At 47.2% G+C, this 20,000-nt stretch overlaps 3 protein-coding genes across 5 annotated transcripts in view; 2 read left to right on the top strand and 1 right to left on the bottom strand.

Annotated features, from left to right (window-relative positions):
* smpx (small muscle protein X-linked) overlaps nucleotides 1-359 on the top strand; it is an 8,431-nt gene extending 8,072 nt beyond the window's left edge. For both annotated transcript variants that reach the window (XM_068581865.1, XM_068581864.1), the window contains exon 5: nucleotides 1-359. This exon is cut by the window's left edge and continues 441 nt beyond it. The gene's annotated coding sequence lies outside the window, so the exon portion shown is untranslated.
* Nucleotides 1-20,000, bottom strand: part of cnksr2a (connector enhancer of kinase suppressor of Ras 2a) — a 50,052-nt gene that overhangs the window by 4,267 nt on the left and 25,785 nt on the right. The window contains exons 15-24 of one of the 2 annotated variants that reach the window (XM_068581863.1): nucleotides 18,637-18,812; nucleotides 17,639-17,712; nucleotides 17,442-17,513; nucleotides 16,360-16,427; nucleotides 16,166-16,263; nucleotides 15,325-15,570; nucleotides 14,486-14,627; nucleotides 13,764-14,000; nucleotides 12,526-12,713; nucleotides 6,582-9,279 (exon numbers count right to left, since the gene is read on the bottom strand). In XM_068581863.1, coding sequence (XP_068437964.1) covers nucleotides 9,088-9,279; nucleotides 12,526-12,713; nucleotides 13,764-14,000; nucleotides 14,486-14,627; nucleotides 15,325-15,570; nucleotides 16,166-16,263; nucleotides 16,360-16,427; nucleotides 17,442-17,513; nucleotides 17,639-17,712; nucleotides 18,637-18,812 — 1,493 coding nt within the window. In that variant the 3' untranslated portion in view covers nucleotides 6,582-9,087. Of the gene's footprint in view, nucleotides 1-6,581; nucleotides 9,280-12,525; nucleotides 12,714-13,763; nucleotides 14,001-14,485; nucleotides 14,628-15,324; nucleotides 15,571-16,165; nucleotides 16,264-16,359; nucleotides 16,428-17,441; nucleotides 17,514-17,638; nucleotides 17,713-18,636; nucleotides 18,813-20,000 lie in introns of those variants that run through there. The other variant, XM_068581862.1, reaches the window with a different exon arrangement.
* LOC137788782 (kelch-like protein 34) lies at nucleotides 2,189-4,463 on the top strand. The gene is made up of 2 exons (XM_068581866.1): nucleotides 2,189-3,472; nucleotides 3,647-4,463. Exons 1-2 carry the CDS (start codon nucleotides 2,277-2,279, stop codon nucleotides 4,239-4,241), a joined length of 1,791 nt encoding a protein of 596 aa, XP_068437967.1. The 5' UTR covers nucleotides 2,189-2,276; the 3' UTR covers nucleotides 4,242-4,463.

The raw sequence follows: 20,000 nt of genomic DNA, 5'->3' as shown, positions 1-20,000 counted from the left end.
TTTTTGGGGTATTTTTTAAGTCTGAAGTAGCTGGTTTTAAAGGACATTTGTTGACGATTGACGTGCATTGAAGGGGTTGTCCTTTTTTCTCTCCATACTGTCAAAACTCCAACTATTCAGCACTGATTTATACTGATACTTTCTATTAAATTATTCATTGATAAATGTTGTAACAATTTGAGACAATGCGATGGGATTCAGGTTCAACTACTTTTCTTTTTTTGGGGGGAAGTAGGAATATGACGTTTTACTTGTTTTGATTGATATGATTCCCAGAAACTGACATCTTCAGGAAAAGGTTGCAATAAAACAAGATGGTTCTGGAAATTGTATTTGGTCTATTCATTACTGGTTGAATGTAACGTGTCTTATTTGCATCATTATTATAAAAATAATCGCTTTAACCTTCTTAGCGTTCCTGTAAAATTTGCCTAAAATGCATATCCAGTACTATAAAGTAAACTGCAAACTGTACTTGAACCATTTGGAGTAAATTCACGGTCTCGGTCTCTTTTGAAAGATAACTCTCTGAAGTTTTTTCCCCTCAATAGTCAGAATGACTTAAAGTGCTGCTGACACTGAGTTATAGAAGTTTTAACACACTAAAGTATAATGTTTTTATTTCTGCGTCTTGCTGGGGAAGTTCGTTAGCCGAAAACGCGACAGCTCGGTGACGTGATGTTGAAAAGGGATTAATTGGTGGCAGGAGATTCACAGCAAACATGATGTCACATAAAGCATGCATTGATAAAAAAAAGGCAGAATTAAATACCATGAAACTCTGATGAAACCAAATCAAAACTTAATGTTTTCGGAGATGAAAGCTGCAGCCCGGAGAATCTTTCAGTCTGCGTTTGAGTCGGAAAAAATGAGCCTGGATATTTCCAACCGTAATATTCTTCTCTGGTGTGCACGTGTGAAAGGTATTAGCGGGTGTTAGGTGCGCGTCAGGGGCGTCTTTGTGCACGGAGTCACTTTGATCCTCCAAATCCAACCGTTTCAAGAAGGAATGCTGCATTAACGCACACACACACACACACACACACACACACACACGCCATTACAGCAGATATCCATCATCACATCACATGTCCACACAGACGAGCACACACACAGCAGCTGTAGCTAAGTTTAGCCTCCGTCAGGTCACGGAGAGAAACACTGCTGCTGTTTACAACCAAACAGGAGAGGACCGGCCATTGTGTGCCAAACATTAACAACACTCCGCTAAAGTCTGTGGGGGTGTCACCTTTCCTTAAAAACCAACGCACGCTGCAGAGAGAACTTGCAAGCGTGCCGTCAAGCGGCGTTGCACGCATGCTAATGCGCGTGCATCGGCGTAGCAAAACCAATCAGACGACTGGAAAACACGCCGGCCGGCCAGCGGCCCGGTATCCATGATGGCTGCCAACGGCCTCGACCCGTCTGTCTCTGTCCCCGTCTGCATTAAAAATAAAAAGATGACATCAATCTGCATGATTTCATCGCCGCCCCCGCAAGTCACAATAAGGTCAAATGCCTCCCGGAAGGTCGCGGCTTACTCCGATACCGAATGCCGCGCGCGGCTCTTGACAATTGGCAAAAAACCTCCTCTGTTTTTTTTGGGGGGGGATATGTACCAATGCCGCCGAGCCGTGGCCTGCAGACAGCGAGCAGCTGTATTTACCAACGAGTTCATCCACAGGGTTAGCCGCTAAAACCCCGCCAGGCTCCCTCTGTGCATGTGTGTGTGTGTGATTGTTTAATGTGTGTGTTGCATGTGTCCGGAGTCGGGCGATACTCCCTCCAGGACGCAGCGAGGAAAAGGGCAGCGGACCAACGCAAAGCCAGCAGAGCCGGGACATCGCAGCAAGAGAGAGAGGACGCTGCTTTTGGGACGGAACAAGTTGGAGGGCCAATAAAAAAAAGAGGGAGGGGGTTTGGGATTGTGTGTGCGGTCGTAAGGGGGTGTTGGTATCCGTGCTATCATGGTGTCACATGCCCGCCGCCGCAGACAGAGCAGGACAAAACACACAGATGGAGAGCCCTCGGCTGACTTTCCTCTGGACTCTCCTGTCTTTTCCAATCTTTTCCCGCTTTGCGCAACCTCTCGTCCTCGTCCCTAATGTCGGACTCTCTTCCTGTCAGTCGTCCTTTAGCGCAGCTCGCCGGCTACGTCTTCTTTGACAGCGTTCCTCTGGCTGCCGCTCCCTGACTAAGCTTTCTCTCACCGATTAATCCTCCTTTTGACTGTTCCTCTCCAACCTCTTATCCGCTCGCTCCTTATCTTTTTTTGGATGGATAGCTACTCGCTCCTCTACAGTTCCTCCCACAGAACCGGACTTCTCTCCGGCTTCCAGCGCCTCCGCTCTCAAGGAAACATGTGCGACGTCGTCCTGGAGGCCGGCGGCGTGTCTTTCCCCTGTCATCGCGCCCTTTTGACCAGCTCAAGCGAGTATTTCTGGGCTCTGTTCGGAGAGACGACCGCGGAGAGATTAGCGGGCTCCATTAGCCTCCCGGCGTTGACGACGGAGGGTTTGGACGCCATTTTGGACTTCCTGTATTCCGGTTGGCTCAGCATATCGACGCCGACACTTCCTGACGTCTTAGAGGCGGCCAGGTACTTGCAGGTGGAGACGGCCGTGTCGATATGCGAGCGCTTCGTGACCGACGGTTTGAACGCGGATAACTGCTGTGGCTACGCTAACCTGGCGGAGCGCCACGCCCTCTCAGATGCCCTCGAAGCCGCCAATCAAACCATCGCGATGGAGATGGCGACGTTGCTGCGGGAAAGCAGGGACGACCTCCTCGGGCTGAACATCCAATCGCTGACGGCGGTGCTCGACGCGGACGAGATACCCGGCGTCAAGGAGGCGGAGCTCGTGAGGCTGGCTCTGGATTGGCTGAACGAGAACGGGCCCCTCCCTCTGCTGAAATCCAATCTCCTGCTGAGTCACCTGCGCTTCGGATTGGTCGCCCCCTCCGACCTCGCCGATCTGGGCGCCGCCCACAGAGCCATGGCCACGCCTCTCATCAGGAGCCAGCTGACCCGGGCGCTGGAGTACCACAGGTCGGGTTCAGCTCAGCCGATCCGACAGAGCAAACAGTCGACGCTCAGGGCGTCGCCCGATCGCGTGCTGCTCGTGGGCGGAGGGTCCGCCCCCGAATGGCCGGAGCGGCAGATGCTGGCGTTTGATCCCAGGAGCCGGACGTTTTCGCCGCTGAGCTCCGGCGTCCCGCTGCGACTGAGAAATCACTGCGTGTGCTCGGTGGGCGGTTTCCTCTTCGTGATCGGTGGCGAGGAAGTGAACGAGGGAGACGAGGAGGGGAAAAAGTCCGCCGCCGCTGCCGCGACGTCCAAGCAGGTGCGGCGCTACGACCCCCGCTTCGACCGCTGGGAGGCGATGGCGTCCATGCTGGAGGCGCGGGAGCAGTTCACCTGCTGCGTGGCGGAAGGCGCCATCTACGCCGTCGGGGGACGACGCGCGCGACCGGATGGCGGTGGCGGCAGCGGTGGCGGCAGCGGCAGCGGTGGCGGCAGCGGCAGCGGTGGCGGCAGCGGCAGCGGCGGCGGTGGCGGCGGCGGTGGCGGCGGCGGTGGCGGCGGCGGCAGCGGCGGCGGCGGCAGCGGCGGCGGCGGCAGCGGCGGCGGCGGCAGCGGCAGCAGGGGCAGCAGCACGCACGCATCTGTGGCGTCTGTCGAGTTTTACGACGTGGCCTCGGGAGCGTGGCGGAGAGGAGCGAAGATGCCCCGCCCCCTCTACGGCCACGCTTGCGCCGTGCTCGACGGCGGCATCTACGTGTCGGGCGGACGTCCAGGCGACGGCGATGGCGGCGGCGGCGATAACCGCAGAGAGAGCAGCAGGGACGTCCTGTTCTGGGACCTCGAAGGCAGAGTTTGGGAGAAGCGAGCGTCCATGTCCATCGGCAGGTTCCGCCACCGGATGGCGGCGGCCGGCGGGTTCGTCTACGCCCTGCTGGGCATGTACGAGCCCTTCTGCGACATCGAGCAGTACGATCCGCGGTCGGACCGCTGGACGCGCCTCCGGCCGCTCCTCACGGGCTCCTTCGACTACGGGGTGGCGTCCACGCCGTCCGGGAACCTGCTGGTGTTCGGCGGGCGGCGGTGGAGCGACGGGCGGGAGGTGGTGGTGAGGAGCGTGCTGGAGTACGACACGAAGGCGGATCGCTGGAGGGAAATCTGTCAGCTGCCCAGACCGCTCAGCGGGACCGAGTGCACGCTGCTGCCTCTCCCGGACTAGAGTCTGCACTTAGTGTGAGGAAACTACTGAACTGAGAGCAACGCAGTCGCAAAACGATGACAACTGAGCACGCGTGAGAACATTTATGAGGCGCTAAAAGTATTCAGTGTCTGGTTTTGTCTCACGAGAGGATCAGCAGATGAGTAGTATCACTGGATATTTAGAAAAATAACAATAAAACATAAAGTAAAATGCTGTGAACTTACTTGAGTACTAGTTGACTTTTTGGGAAATGTGCATTCTTTGTCACTTAGAATTACACAATAAGACTAATAATGAGCTAAAACCAAAAAAAAACAGTTAGCTTAGCATCATAGTGCAGATTTTGTGACCTAGATTTTTTCCCGCCTTAAATGTCCCTGACGCTAAGCTAAACTGCTCTTCCACATCTTATAGTAGTCAGACATTTTGTGATACAGATGTATTTTTCTTTTATATGCAGTTAAAAATGAAGCTAAACGGGGAAACGGTTAGCTTAGCTTAAAGTACAAAACCTTTTGTTAAACCTTTTCATTATCCAATCAAAATGTAGTTTTGAGCTTCAGAGTTGTGTCTAGGCGGATTGGTTACCTTTGGGGATCCCTAAAGGCTATCGATTTGATGCTAAGCTACTCTTTCTCTACATATAGGAGATGGTTAGCGCTTATAGCATGAATGTTACCTCCCGTAAAACCAGAAGGAGGAAGGTAATTCCTTCACAAACGTGTGTTCGGGGAAGAAGTTGAGCCCGGCGGAGGAGGAGGAAGAGGAGGAAGAGGAAGAGGAGGAGGAGGCCATTGCCACAGATAAGGTGAAGGTGGAGGACATATGTACGCAATATAATATCACAACAGCTGAATATTTGATGTGACATTCCCGTCCGTCTACTAGCGATGAATAATTGATCTGTTCTTTGAGATTTCTATAGAAATAAAAGCAAAGTGAGGACATCGAGCGGCCGGTTTTACAACCGAATGGACCGAGGAGTCATGTGCAGGGGGTTGTGGGTAACAGGAAGTTAACCATCGAGTTTCCACCAACGAATTCAGAAAGAAAAGTTTTAATCGTCCACAATTAAATAAAATGACCTCAATTTGTGACGTTGCCAACGCGCTTGTTTAAATTACAGAAATAATAATAATATATAAAATAATACTTATAATATATATAAAAAATAATAATATATAAAATAATAATTATAATAATGATAATAATATATTTTCAAATAATAATAATAATGATAATAATAATAATATATAAAATAATAATAATATATATAAAAAATAATAATATATAAAATAATATATAATACTAATAATAATGATAATAATAATACTATATTTAAAATAATGGTAATAATAATAGTAATAATAATAATGATAATAATAATAATGTCCATTAAAACACGGGGATGGAAACTCAGGTCAATGAGGTTGCTTAGCAACAGAATGTTGAGCGGCGTTCAGCCCTCGAGCTCAAATGAGAGAGAGAGAGAGAGAGAGAGAGAGAGAGAGAGAGAGAGAGAGAGAGAGAGAGGGAGAGAGAGAGAGAGAGAGAGAGAGAGAGAGGGAGAGAGACAGAGAGAGAGCGAGAGAGACAGAGAGAGAGAGGGAGAGAGAGAGAGAGAGCGAGAGAGACAGAGAGAGAGAGGGAGAGAGAGAGAGAGAGAGAGAGAGAGGGAGAGAGAGAGAGAGAGAGAGAGGGAGAGAGAGAGAGAGAGAGAGAGAGAGGGAGAGAGAGAGAGAGAGAGAGAGGGAGAGAGACAGAGAGAGAGCGAGAGAGACAGAGAGAGAGAGGGAGAGAGAGAGAGAGAGAGAGAGAGAGAGAGGGAGAGAGAGAGAGAGAGAGAGAGAGAGGGAGAGAGACGGAGAGAGAGAGAGAGAGAGAGAGAGAGAGAGAGAGGGAGAGAGAGAGAGAGAGAGAGAGAGAGGGAGAGAGACAGAGAGAGAGCGAGAGAGACAGAGAGAGAGAGGGAGAGAGAGAGAGAGAGAGAGAGAGAGGGAGAGAGAGAGAGAGAGAGAGAGGGAGAGAGACGGAGAGAGAGAGAGAGAGAGAGAGAGAGAGAGAGAGAGAGAGAGAGAGAGGGAGAGAGAGAGAGAGAGAGAGAGAGAGAGAGGGAGAGAGACGGAGAGAGAGAGAGAGAGAGTTTCTAAACCAGAAGATGATTCTTCAAGGTCTCTCTCTCCCTCCCTCCCTCCCTTCGTCCCTCTCCCTCTCCCTCTCTCTCTCTCTCTCTCTCTCTCCCCGTCATCAGTTCCTCATCCCTCCATCCCGTCAGCCTCGTTCTCCTGATGAAGAAACAAACACTTCGCTCTAAACGATTCTTTATTGATCTTTTTCTTCTCCACAGAAACACGTCGATCAATAAATACTTTTTATTTAAACATGTTACAGGTTTGACATTAAAACAATCTTCACTCAACTGTCCCCTAAAAAAACAAACCCCTGATGGTGGAGGTCATTACCCAGAAGCCTTTGCTCCTGAACCTCAGAGCGTTCACACACATCACGACACACACATGCGACTACAACCAACACGGCAGCGGCGTAGAAAGAGCATTCAAACTGTGTGTGTGTTTATTGTCGTGTATTGTTGTGTGTCTGTGTGTGCGATTGCTTTCATAGTTTTGTGCAGCGGCTCTGAGCGTGAAGCCATTTGGCAGCAGCGTACAAATAAACTAATATATATATATAACTTTATTTATTAGATCCATATTTCCATTGCTCTGCAGATGTTTCCTCGTGTTCTTTATGTTACATGCAGGAGACTTTTACACAGCGTATAAATGTGTATAAATAAACTATTGGTGTATATATAATATATAAAGTCTATAAATAATATACATTCCAGGAGTTATTTTGTGATTTTCTCTTTCATTAGAGGTTTATTTTTATGGCCACCAGAAGAATCTTTCTTGTTTTTCTGAGCGTTGAAGCCTCTGAACACTCAGGTGTTTTCAGCAGATTAGACCTTAAAATCTATTTCTACCAATAAGAACAATGCAGGTGTACGTTGTCCCGCCCCCAACAGGTGCAACTGGAAGAACAGGAAGATGCCGATCGATTACAGCCAGCGCCCACACTGAAGAAGAGGTGTAATCCACCGGATTAACCCAGAACGCCGGCGTGGGCGCTCAAAGCCCTCAAAGCCACGGGGAAAATGAAAAAGACAAATTCAAAGCAAAAATGTAGATGTTTCTTTTGTGTGTAACATCGTCTACACTCCAGAAGAAGAAGAAGAAGAAGGAGAACAAGGAGAAGGAGGAGGAGAGGGAAGAGGAGAAGAAGAAGAAGAAGAAGAAGAAGAAGAAGAAGAAGAAGAAGAAGAAGAAGAAGAAGAAGAAGAAGAAGGGTGGTTGGGAGACAAATCTCCTCATTTGCATCATTTGGATGATTTCACCTCCTCAGGCTCGTTGTTCTCTGGCAGGTTGGGAACGTTGGATTCATCGGTACAAACAATTCATTGAGTTGCACGAGAACAACAATTGCAATTTTGTATTTTCACAAAGAAAAATGGACGATGGATCCGGTCCTTCTCTGTCAGGTTGTGTTCCTGTTTTTGTGCGTTTGTGACCGATGTTGGATCCAAATCTCTGGGCGGGTACATTCGTTATTTTTCCCTTTCATGAACATCAGCATGAGGCGCTCGACCTCATCGAAGGTCTGAACCATCCGAGTGTCCTCCTTGATTCCTCCGGGAAGGAGTTCAGGTTTTTCTCTTAGTTTAATCTGGATAACTGTTGGCTTGATTGTCTTCAAACTTGGTGGTGAGGTGGAAGATGATACACGGCTGATCCCATTTGAATTCGGAGCACACAAGGCAAACACAGATTATCTTTCACTTTGAAAAGATAATCTGTGTCATGGAGAAGCAACCTCGGTGGAGGTCTGTGAGATATTACAACACCAGGATGCAGATATGAAAGGCTTTGTTTGAACATGAGCTGGTTTTTATGGACACGCACTTTGCATGAAACACTAATAAAAGTGTCACGCGTTATAAAATTCAAACGGAAGATGTTTCACGTTTCCGCCAAAGTGATTTATAAGGAAACACTTTGGACTGGAATTGAATTAATGAGCTCTAATCGAGGCAGCTGATTGATATCAGCGATGATATTCGAGGACGCGTCTCGCTGGAGGTGAAGTCACACTGACGGGGAAGTGACGGCACGAGAGGAGAAACCGGTTTGTGCGAGTGTTCAAAGGGTTTTGAGGGCGGGCTTTTCCTTTTTTTAAAAGTCTTATTCCAGGAGGCGAGTGTGCACGATTCAGGTCCAGCCCAGCACGGTCCAGAACGACTCCACCGGACCAGAACAAACACAAGTCTATCAAGCTAGAAACTGAGACTTAAAAAAAGAAGTTCTTTGTGTAACACTCACTGTACAGAAGATATCATAACAGGTATAAGGCTTGATGGAATACAAAGCACGTCTACGACACACCGCAGTCGGCACAACAAGCGGGATGCGGTGAAGCGACGACTCGGAGGTCTTCGCCCTCGTCGAGGACGAACGAACGGACGAAAGTCTTCCAAAGTGAGTTCTTGAAAAGCTGAGACGAGGATCAGTTCATCGCCAGCTGGAGCGGCAGAACCAATCGGCTCGTAGATGCCACGTGACGTGAGGGCCACGCGAGGGCGTCGCCTCGGAGGAGACGCCGCCGTGGGGCCGAGCCGAGGCCGAGGCCGTCCCCTAAAGAGTTCGTCAATGATCGCGAGACCCTCGGAGCGTCGGAAAAGAAAACGTCCGCTGCTGTTTGTTCGACTCCCGTCCAGAATCAGGAGATGAGAGCAACTCAAGCGTGAGTGTGTGTGTGTGTGTTTGGTGTGTGTGTGTGTGTGTCTGTGTGTGTGTTGCACTCCTCGTCAGACGTGGGTCTCAATGTAGGAGTGTGTGTGAGCGAGCGAGGGCGTGAGGGGCGGGTCTGATTCAGCGGTGGAGTCTAGCTCCTGAGAGAACAGCTCCTGATAGGCTCGTTTCCACTCCTGGAACTCTGCCGACGACAGCTGGGGGTTGGCCAGCAGCCTGTCAATCAACGCTAGCTCCCCCTCCCTGTCCTATGGGGGGGAGGCAGAAACACAGGAGGGAGGGGGGAGGGGGGGCACTTTTTAGATGTTTTAATTTTAGACGACTAAACGTTGAAACGCAGACACACGTGAAGCATAACACACACTGAACGGACACACTAGGAATCCACACTTTTACTCCTGCAGCTACGCTAATGCTAATGCTACATTTGAAGTAAAGGCGCCTTTAATGCTTTGGTTTTTAGACATGAGCGATTCATTTTGAATATATTTGGGTTTTGGATTGTCAAAATAGTTGCCAGTTTATTTTCTGTTAATGGACGAACTGGTTGATTGGCAAATTATTTCAGCTGCACTAAATGTGCTGTTGGGTAATTAAAGGCCTTTACACACTAAGGGCGTGTTTTTTTCTTACTGTGGGATTCATTTGCACGCTACAACATTCTTTGAACTGTCGTATTTTTGTTGGTCACGAGTACTTTCATGAGGAAAGCTAATATTAAGAAAGCAATGTCCTTTTTTGTGAAAAAAGGAAGATTTTTCTGAGCCTTTGCATTAAAGGCATCAAAATCACGCTGTGCAGAACGGACATATTTATAACTCACACTCGACGTGGTTGTGTACTACAATTTTGACGCCTTGAATTCGCAATTTCAGCGGCTTTTTCAGGCGTCCAAGACTTTACAACTATTAAAATGCATGTAAAAAGGTTAAAGCTGTAAGACAAAATAACGGACAACTCCCAGACCTGACGACACCGTGGTAGCGACCTGTCAATCACAGTTGCCCCGCCCATAAACTCACATTTACAATGTTTACTGAGGGAAAACATCAAGAGAGAAGTAGAGTCACTTATATACACTTCTATACAACCAGAGGAGTCGCCCCCTGGTGGTCAGGAGAGAGAATGCAGCTTTAACACATGAAGCATAGACTTCTATACAACCAGAGGAGTCGCCCCCTGGTGGTCAGGAGAGAGAATGCAGCTTTAACACATGAAGCATAGACTTCTATACAACCAGAGGAGTCGCCCCCTGGTGGTCAGGAGAAAGAATGAAGCTTTAACACATGAAGCATAGACTTCTATACAACCAGAGGAGTCGCCCCCTGGTGGTCAGGAGAGAGAATGCAGGTCAAAAGCTAAAAAATGTAGAACTCCTTTCAGCTTAACAGGCAGAGCAGACAGGATTCTCCTTCCGTGCTTTCCTTTTCACAATAAAACTGCGGGAACTCAAATTCTCTCCGAGCATTTTCTACAAAATAAAACTCAATAGAATATCTTCTACTCTTTCAGTCGCTTCGACCAAACAACCGCTCACTCAGAAAGATGCCAGACGGCGTTCTGGTTCAACAGGATTCTGCTAATTGGACCTCCGTCTACACGATTACATTCAACCCGTGTTTCTGCATCGCTGCCAGAATGAATACACTCGTAAAACATATCCGCAGGCAAGGATTTCGCTTTATTCAGTTGTTTTTTTCGTCGTGCACAAAGTGTGTAAAGGCCTTAAAGCGCTAAATATAAAGAAGTAAAAATAAAAAATGAACTGTAGTGGAGTAGAAGCAATAATAAAATACTTTGAGCACCTCAAATCTGTACGTAAATGTACTAAGTTGTGTTCCACCACCAGATTTAGCTCTTTGTGTCGCTGCTAATCGCACAAGTACAACCACGTGGACGACTTTTAAAGGTACATCCAAAACCCCCCCGCCAAAAGAGACTTGGTGTATTCCTTTAAGAGACGCCACAAACAGCCAAAGCCACTGTACAGCGACCCCCCCCCCCCCACACACACACACACACACACACACGACCTCGCCAACCATCTCCGCCCACGTACACAACGTAGGAAGCAGCAACAAAGACGCAAGAGACAGAAAAAAAGAAAACAGCCAGAGCAGAAAGAGACGCTGATCGTGCAGCTGCTGCACTGAGCTCTGAAAGCAGAAGCAGACAGACGACCAACTGCACCCAACCAGACAGAAGCAGCGTGTGTGTGCGTGTGTGTGTGTGTGTGTGTAAATGTGTACATCAGGGTCAAAAAATGCACATTGAAGTGTGTGTAGTGTTTTTAAAAAATCCATTTTGCCGTGGGGCATTTGTGTGTGAATGCAAGGCCGAGAAAAATACTGTGACAAACGTAATACATTTTAAAAAAATTATAATAATACGAGATTTCAGCCAGCGAGTTGTATCAGAAAATGATCGTTTGAACCAAAAGCATCCGAAAGAAAACTTTTCTTATTGAAAGGGGGATAAAAATCAACATATTTCGTCATTTTCTTCTGCAGTAATTGCAAGAAAACGGTGAGATTTGAGGGAGATATGAGTTTTTTTGCAAATTTAAAGTTATAATCTTTAAGTCTCCTGCAGACGAGTCGCAGCTGAAGTGAAGCAAACTCTTCCTGCTGCTTCACATTCAACGGTTTCAACCGCACATCACAGCCGGTTTTGTTCTTTTTTTGTTTTGCATTCGCGGGAAATAAAATGTCGCAAACATGCAAAAAAAAAGCAAGACAGCTGTGTTTTTTTGGGTTGGAGAATTTTTGACAACAGATCAGTTTAGAAATTACAGAAGGAAAGAGAGCTGAGAGATAAAGAGATCCAGGAATTGCAATTATTTTTTATATTAAAACTGGAGTTTGTTTCAGCTGCAGTACATGATGCTGCCACCAGGACGTCTGAAGGATTATAACTTTAATACAGAATAAATCTTACTGAAGAGTTTAATCATATTGTCTCCTGACTTCTTTTCCCTGTTTGAGTCGTCGTATGAACCCAAAATTAACTCCAATACTTGTGTTTATTGTTTGTATTTGTTCAGCAAAGGTTTGGGGAAAAAAATGTATATCTGCAAAAAAAAAATCCCTTTTAAAAGATATTTTGATCATAACTATGAACATCCAGCATGATATGAGCCAGATTCCCAAAAGAGCCTCCTGGAGCGTCAATAAGACACCTTTATGGAAAGATTAGGACCTAAAGAATCAGAATCTGCAACAAAAATCACAATAAAACAAAGTCTTGTCCTGTTAGGGAGGAGTTTCAGTCAAGAAACTGAGTCGTTCGGTTCAAAAATGGAAAAATATGACGTATTTTATGCTAAACGAATGTCTGAATGGGGCATGCTGGGACTTCAAATTGGCACAGGAGGATTTTCGCACGGTTTCCAAAAAGGTTAAAGTCTAAAAAAACTATATGTTTTGAATGTGTGCGTGTGGGTCTGTGTGTGTTGGCACAATGTGTGCACGTTCACGCGTGTGCGTGTGACCGACCTTCAGCGTGGAGGTCAGGATGCGGAGGCGGTGCAGCCGCTCGTTGAGCTGAGGGTCGGCGGCGCGCCGGAGGAACGACTGCCGGCACTCGGACTGACCTTTGGCGTCCGAGCCGCGACCCAGAGGACAGACGCCGCCCTGCTCGCACGCACGGAAGAGGTCGCCCAGCGAGGCGCCATCGCCGCCGCCTTCACACAGGGGGGAGGGGGGAGGAGCATCAGTATGTACATGACTGTATAACTATTTTAACAACTTATAACTGACGTTGTGCTGTTTTACGATACACACATTTACTCCTTCAGTTGTGTTACTTCCCTCGTGTGTCATCACTGCGGCTCGGCGTCATCGTGATGGATCGTTTTAATGGAAGTGTGTCTGCCTGAGAGCGTTTGGTATTATTTCTGCTCCTGACGTCAACGCCTTAAAAATAATCTTTTCTCTCCGTCTCTAGCGACCGTCACTCAGGAGTCAGATGCATTTCCCTCTCCTTTCCTCTCTCCTCTTTCCTCTCTCCTCTCCTACTCTTTCCTTTCTCCTCTGCTCTTTTCTCTCCTCTCCTCTCTCGTCCTCTCCTCTGTCTCCTCTCTTCTTTTCTCTCCTCTCCTCTCCCCTCTCTCCCCTCCTCTCTTTTCTCTCCTCTCCCTCTCCTCTCCTCTCTCCTCTTTCCTCTCTCCTCTCTCCTCTCCTCTTTTCTTTTCTCTCCTCTCTCCTCTCTCCCCTCTACTCCCTCCTCTCTCTCCTCTCTCCTCTCCTCTTTTCTCTTCTCTCTCCTCTCCTATCTCCCTTCTCTCCTCTCCCCTCTTTCCTCTCTCCTCTGTCCACCCTCCTCTCTCCTCTCCTCTTTTCTCTCCTCTCCTCTCTCCTCCTCTCCTCTCTCCCCTCTACTCCCTCCTCTCTCTCCTCTCCTCTCTCCTCTCCTCTCCTCTCTCCCCTCTCTCCTCTCCCCTCTCTCCCCTCCTCTCTTTTCTCTCCTCTCCCCTCTTTCCTCTCTCTCCTCTCCTCCCTCCTGTCTCCTCTTCTCCTCTTCTCCTCCCTCCTCTCCTCTCCCCTCTCTCCCCTCTCCACTCTTTTCTCTCCTCCCTCTTCTCCTCCCTCCTCCTCTCCTCTCCTCTCCTCTCCTCTCCTCTCCTCCCTCCTCTCCTCCTCCTCCCTCCTCTCCTCTCCTCTCCTCTCCTCTCCTCTCCTCTCCTCTCCTCTCCTCCCTCCTCTCCTCTCCTCCCCCTCCCTCCTCTCCTCACCGTTGTGCGTCAGCGCCTCCTCCTTGGTGGGCGTGGTCAGTAAGGTGTGCAGGTTGCTGTCTCGCGGCAGCGTGAAGCTTCGGGGTTTCCCGCCGTGGGTTGCCATGGGGATCAGCCTCTGCATCGCCACGGGCAGCGGCGCCGTCCTCTGAGCCGGCAGCGTGTAGACGGCGCCGGCCATCATGGACACGCCGCCGCCGCCGCCGCCAGGACCGGGCTCAGCGAAGACGGCGTCCTCTGTGAGGAAAGAGTGTAAAAAAAATTACAAATGAAAAATGTAAAAATTGACTTTTGAGTTACTGTTAAGTATTGCGTTAATTTGTGTTGTGTGTTGTGTGTTTTTGTGCATATTTGGTGGTATATATATATATATATATATATATATATATACAATCCATTAGAAGCACTACATTTCGCAGTATGTCGTGTCCATAGAGTGTTGTCCTATATATCTGGAGGAAGACCATCAATCACACAAATCTGCAAACGCACAAATCCATTTGTCAGCGTCAGATATCCATGTTGTCGTTGTCGCTGTCGCTGCGTGACCTTTAACCTTTCGGCCACATGGGCTTTAACTTTCAGATCTCATCGTGCAGCAGAGAGAACAACCTTCAAGGTAAAGGACGGACGCTGCCGCCCGCTAACAGCCCCGCCCGCTAACAGCCCCGCCCGCAGCATTGTGTAGACCAGATGTGTGTCTGGCGGTGTGGTTGTGTTACCCAGCGGTCCCGTCTGCAGGTAGTGCAGCCCGGCCTCCGTCAGCGGCGTCTCGATCAGGTCCTGCCAGGAGCGTCTCTGAGACGAGGACGAGCGGCCCGGAGACCCCGTCTCACTGCTGCCCCCCGCAGGACTGGACCGGTACTACAGGAGACACACACAGGGACAAACAAGCGCCTGTCAGTCACGTTTTGCATGATTTTACACGTGTTATATGTTCTCTGGAGCGTTTACAAGAGACACAAAAGAGACAAATCATGCAGGAGTCTCATTATTGTGCGTCAGTGCATCCTTGTTTATTCATATTTTAATGGACACCTGGGAGAGTAACTAATGTAGAAAGACTTTAGAAACTGTTTGTAAATCAATTTTGTTGTTTTTGTTGCATGTTTCTTTGTTTGATGCTTTTATTTTGAAGGCGGCTCCCGGAGTTAAAAGAGGAGTCGCAATGAGCGCAGGTTTAATGTCGTAAGCTACGAAAAACACGATCAATTTTGAATACAAACTAGAGAAAGAGACGTTATTAGCACTTGTAATAAATTTAATAACTGTGTGTTTTAAGGAAATTAGCATAAGTGTTGGCTCTATGTGTGTTTATGCTATTCATGCTAACGAGGAGTAAGCTAACATAATGATCGTTTTTGAGCCTTTGTTCACAGCTCTCACGTAGGTTTTGGGAATTTATCAAGTGCACGACAGTCTTGCATGTTTCCTAAACTTGTGGAATTGGTGAATTTTCACGACTCTCACATTAATAATGAGGCTCATGAATATTCACGTTACAATGGATGTAAATCCGGCCTTTTTAATTCGTCGAGAGTTCTTGCTTTTCGCCGCGCACCTCTATGGCGTCGCATCTGTACTGCACGTCGCTGCTGCTGCTGCCGCCCGGCTTCCTCCCGCTGTGCGCGGCGCCGCCCCCGAGAGGGCCGGGGTGGTACTGCGGCTCGGCGGCGGCGGCCACCACCGCCGCCACCGCCGCCGCGTGGGGGGCGTCGCCGCAGAGGAAGTCCTCCTGTGACGATCGAGAGCGAGACGTCTCGGTGGAGGACAGGCGAGTGGTCCGGCCCTCCAGGTAGGCACTCATCTGACGGAGAGAGAGAGAGAGAGAGAGAGAGAGAGAGAGAGAAAACACGAGCCGGGTCTCATTCAATCGTGTCATCGCACTTGAGAAAATGGATTTCACCCCCCGGCGAGGAGGCCGGGCGATGATTGAATACGTGTGTGGGAGAGGAAGCAAGAAGGCGAAGACAGAAGGGAGCAATGAGTGTTTGTAGAAAAAGGCAAACGCCAAAAGATTCTTTATTACAACTGTTTTATTTCAAATAAGCAGACACACAGGGGATCGTACCATCTGAACAAATCGCATCATCTCCCCTGTGTGTCGGCTGTGAGAGCTGCTGTTGTTTTATTTGACTTTTTTGAATAAAAAAACAGACTTTTAATGTGGAGCAACGCAGCGTGTGGGCCAATTATAGCAGCAATTATACTAAATTATAGCAGCAATTATACTAAACTTGTCCTCCACCGCTCCCTGTAGGCTAAATTAGCAATAACTTTAAGTGTTGAAATGGACTTGTGGAGGAGCGCTGAGCGTGATTACTGCCTTCAAGTACAGCGTGTACTTTATATGAGTGTGTAATGCCGTCGTGTGTGTGTGTGTGTGTGTGTGTGTGACTCACTGATGGAGGCCGTGGGTAGGTATCATACGGAGGTGGGGGACTGTCCTGCTTGGGGCTGGAGGTGGTGTCCTCCTCGTGTTCACTTTCACTCCAGTAATCTGCAGGAAGCCCACACACACACACACACACACACAGTCAGAAACACACACTCACACACACACACACTCTGGGAATATGAGGATGAGGAAGCTCACCCTGCTCCTGGCGTATCCGCTCCCGCTCTGCGTAGCCCACGGCGGCCATGTTGAGGCGACTCAGCCACCTGGCGGGAAAAGGAGGAACAATTATAATAAAAATGATAGTAATAATATATAATAATAATATATTTTTTGTATAGCTACACAAAGCACTTCACATGGTAACAAACAACAACAAAAGAAGCAATATAAACAAAAACAAAAGAAGAACAAAAACATACTGAACTAGCGTCAAAGGTTAATTAAACATATAATCTATGTTATAAAATCACCAGAAAAAAAAACATTTCTAATAATTGTCTAACGAGCGTAAGATAAGAAGATCAATACCAAATATCATTTCTATTAAGCAAGGAAATGACGAGCTGAGGTTAGCTTAGCTTAGCATACATACATATAATTAATAGCTCTGGTAATACTCTGAGAAAAAAATTGGAAAATCAAAAATCGGAAATTAAGATCTGAAATTCAAATGATTAATTTCAGAGAAAAAAATTCAGAATTTTATAGAAAAAGACATAAATGTTCACGGCGCTAAAGAAAAACTCAAAGACTGAATACTTCAAGCTGTTTCTCGCAAATTCATGTCTTTTCTTTCATAAATTTGTCAGTTACTTCCTGTAAATAAAATCACTTCAATCTCATAAATTTTAATTTTTAATTTAGGAAGTTACAGTTTCTTTTCTACCTCTAATACAGACCCATACAGCTCAGTAATTAACAATGTATGTCTTGTTTGTGTCATCAGTTTAACATGCAATTCAAGGACTTGAATCAAAAACATACATAAATACATTATCTTCACTTTGAAGTGGTCTATTTCAGACGCTTTAACAAAAGAAATCTGCAGTAATGAGATCATTATGTAACTTGCAGCTCAGGTCAAACCTGCAGTCTTGACTTTATGGAAATGTTTCTTGCAAATGACGTTCCCTTCTTGTAAGCCCTTCCTTCCATCATCAAACAAAAAATGGTGTTGTGCTTCGGGGGCAGTAAACAGGAAGCTGCCCTCCTGCCGCCCTGCGGGCACTTTGCCCTCCTGCCTCACCTGCCTCCGTATTTAGCACATGCTGATTTACCTGTTCATGTCGTCCACTCCATCTGCTGCGAAGTAGAAACTCTTGACCTTGGGGTGACATGCTTTGAAAGCACTAGAGAGACATTGGGGGGAAGAGAGGGAGTTATTTTTGCAGGTGAGCATTCCTGACATCGGCGTCTATACGCTGCACATGGAGTATAAACACGCAAATATGAGAAAAAAAGATGATGGACTTACTACTTCTTGCGACATTCACTGGCTCGGTCGATCTTAAACTCCGGGAGGCTGACGAAACCCTCGGCCTTCTCATCCTGAACCGGAGGAGAAATGGAAGAAGAAATAGTAAGATGATGTGAAAGACCAGAGGAAAAAAAGCAGCCTGAACCTAGGCTAGCTCTGCTTTTTGAGCTTAATGCTAACGTTAGCATGCTAACCGCCTCACAAAGACAATGCTGACCGTTGTAGCTCAGTGTGTTGGCGTGCTAACATTTGCTGATTAGCGGAAAACACAAAATAAGCAGCTGACGTTGATGTTAAAAAAGCTGACATTTTGACATAAACTCACAAAATGTAAATACCACGGTGGCGATAGCTAAAAGGTCAAAGGGTCACCAAGTTCATTAGGATTCATCCTCTAACCTCCTCGAATGAAAATATATTTTACAGCAATCCATTAAACAGCAGCTGAGCTATCTCAGTCTGAACCAAAGTGATCCTTAACCTCTGCTGCTAATATCATGAAGTTTTAATACTCTTAACATGAATTTAAGATGAAAGTCTTCCTGACTCATCCTCTCGCTGTGATATTAAATCGTAAAGTTGGCCTTCACGGTACCTTCTGTACAAAGTTCTCCCCTTTTGTCTCTTTGACGTCACTATTTAAACTTAGCATAGCTCCTCTTGGGTAACGGCGAGCACAGACTGGTGGTTTGGTGGTTTTGGAAGATTCAGTGGGTCCTAATCTTTCTAGAAAGGTGCGCCAATTGTGTGTAGCATGAAGCTAATCGTGTGTAGCATGAAGCTAATCGCGTGTAGAATAAAGCTAATCGTGTGTGGCATCAAACTAATCGCATATAGTATCAAGCTAATCATGTATAGCATCAAACTAATCGTGTCTAGCATCAAGCTAACGCTAGGAACATTTATATCGTCCATAACTTGAGGGCGCTCTCTTTGAGGCTTTGAGTTTGAGATAATAAAACAACAAGTCCGGGTTCATGGTACTTTTGACGCACCTCCTCGTTGATGTACCAGTACAGGCAGTTGTCCTTCAGCACAAACCAGTACTTCTTCCATTTCTGGGAGAAGTAGCCCTTAGCGTCTCTCTTCCTCCACAGCCAGCCCTCGCAGTCTCCTCGGCCGAGCGCCTTGCAGGACACACGCCGCCGACTCAGAGACGCCAAACTGCGTCCTGGAACGGAGGAAACGGTGAGGACGGAGGAAACGGTGAGGACGGAGGAAACGGTGAGGACGGAGGAAACGTGAGGACGGAGGAAACGTGAGGACGGAGGAAACGGTGAGGACGGAGGAAACGGTGAGGACGGAGGAAACGGTGAGGACGGAGGAAACGGTGAGGACGGAGGAAACGTGAGGACGGAGGAAACGGTGAGGACGGAGGAAACGGTGAGGACGGAGGAAACGGTGAGGACGGAGGAAACGTGAGGACGGAGGAAACGTGAGGACGGAGGAAACGGTGAGGACGGAGGAAACGGTGAGGACGGAGGAAACGGTGAGGACGGAGGAAACGGTGAGGACGGAGGAAACGTGAGGACGGAGGAAACGGTGAGGACGGAGGAAACGTGAGGACGGAGGAAACGGTGAGGACGGAGGAAACGGTGAGGACGGAGGAAACGTGAGGACGGAGGAAACGTGAGGACGGAGCAGCGGAGAAGGAAAAATACATTTTAAAGATCACAACACCAAAAAAGAGTGAAGAGAGTATACAATCACACACACACACACACACACACACACACACACACACACACACACACACTGTGTCTCTCTATAAAATGAAGGCGCCTCAGAGTAGGAGCTGATGGAACAGACAAATCATCAGGAAGCGTTTAAATCTTCATCGTCTCGTTTTTCTTCTTCTAACTTTTGGTTTAATATCCGTAAACAAACAAAGCTGCTGGAGAACAACAACAAACAAAGCTGCTGGAGAACAACAACGAGCAGCCGGAGCCGACGCTTTGGGAGCAGATGGTGAACCGGGTGAAAGAAATATCACTTCAGACATGTTGATCCTCGTTAGTGTGGTGAAGGAGACAAACAACAACAACAACAACAACAACAACAACAACAACAAGAGAGCTTTTGGTCAAAGATCAAAGAGCGGACATTTGACACGATGTCTGACAGATTAACACGACTAATTATTTTGGAAACCATGTGCCCATATATGGTCTGTACCTTGTGGTCGTATGAACCACAAATGAGTTCTAATACTTGTGTTAATTTATAGCATTTGTTTTCAACAACAAAAAAAAGAATACAATATGTTATTTTATTTTATTTATTTATTTTTTATTTAAAAAAAAAAAAAGTTTAAATTTTTTTTTTAAATTTATTTTATTTTATTATTTTCATAAACAAA

The sequence above is a fragment of the Clinocottus analis genome, unplaced genomic scaffold, assembly GCF_023055335.1.
Source record: "Clinocottus analis isolate CAN_PGR_092001 unplaced genomic scaffold, fCliAna1.0.p SCAF_18, whole genome shotgun sequence".
Classification (NCBI taxonomy): Eukaryota; Metazoa; Chordata; class Actinopteri; order Perciformes; family Cottidae; genus Clinocottus; species Clinocottus analis.
This window is presented reverse-complemented; position numbering and strand designations above follow the sequence as displayed.

What these genes read in the sequence shown, in the direction of transcription:
- LOC137788782 (XM_068581866.1), top strand. Translation starts at nt 2,277, where the DNA reads ATGGATAGCTACTCGCTCCTCTACAGTTCCTCCCACAGAACCGGACTT. An exon ending in GGGGGACGACGCGCGCGACC is followed by an intron (nt 3,473 to 3,646) that starts GGATGGCGGTGG and finishes CAGCGGCAGCAG; the next exon opens with GGGCAGCAGCACGCACGCAT.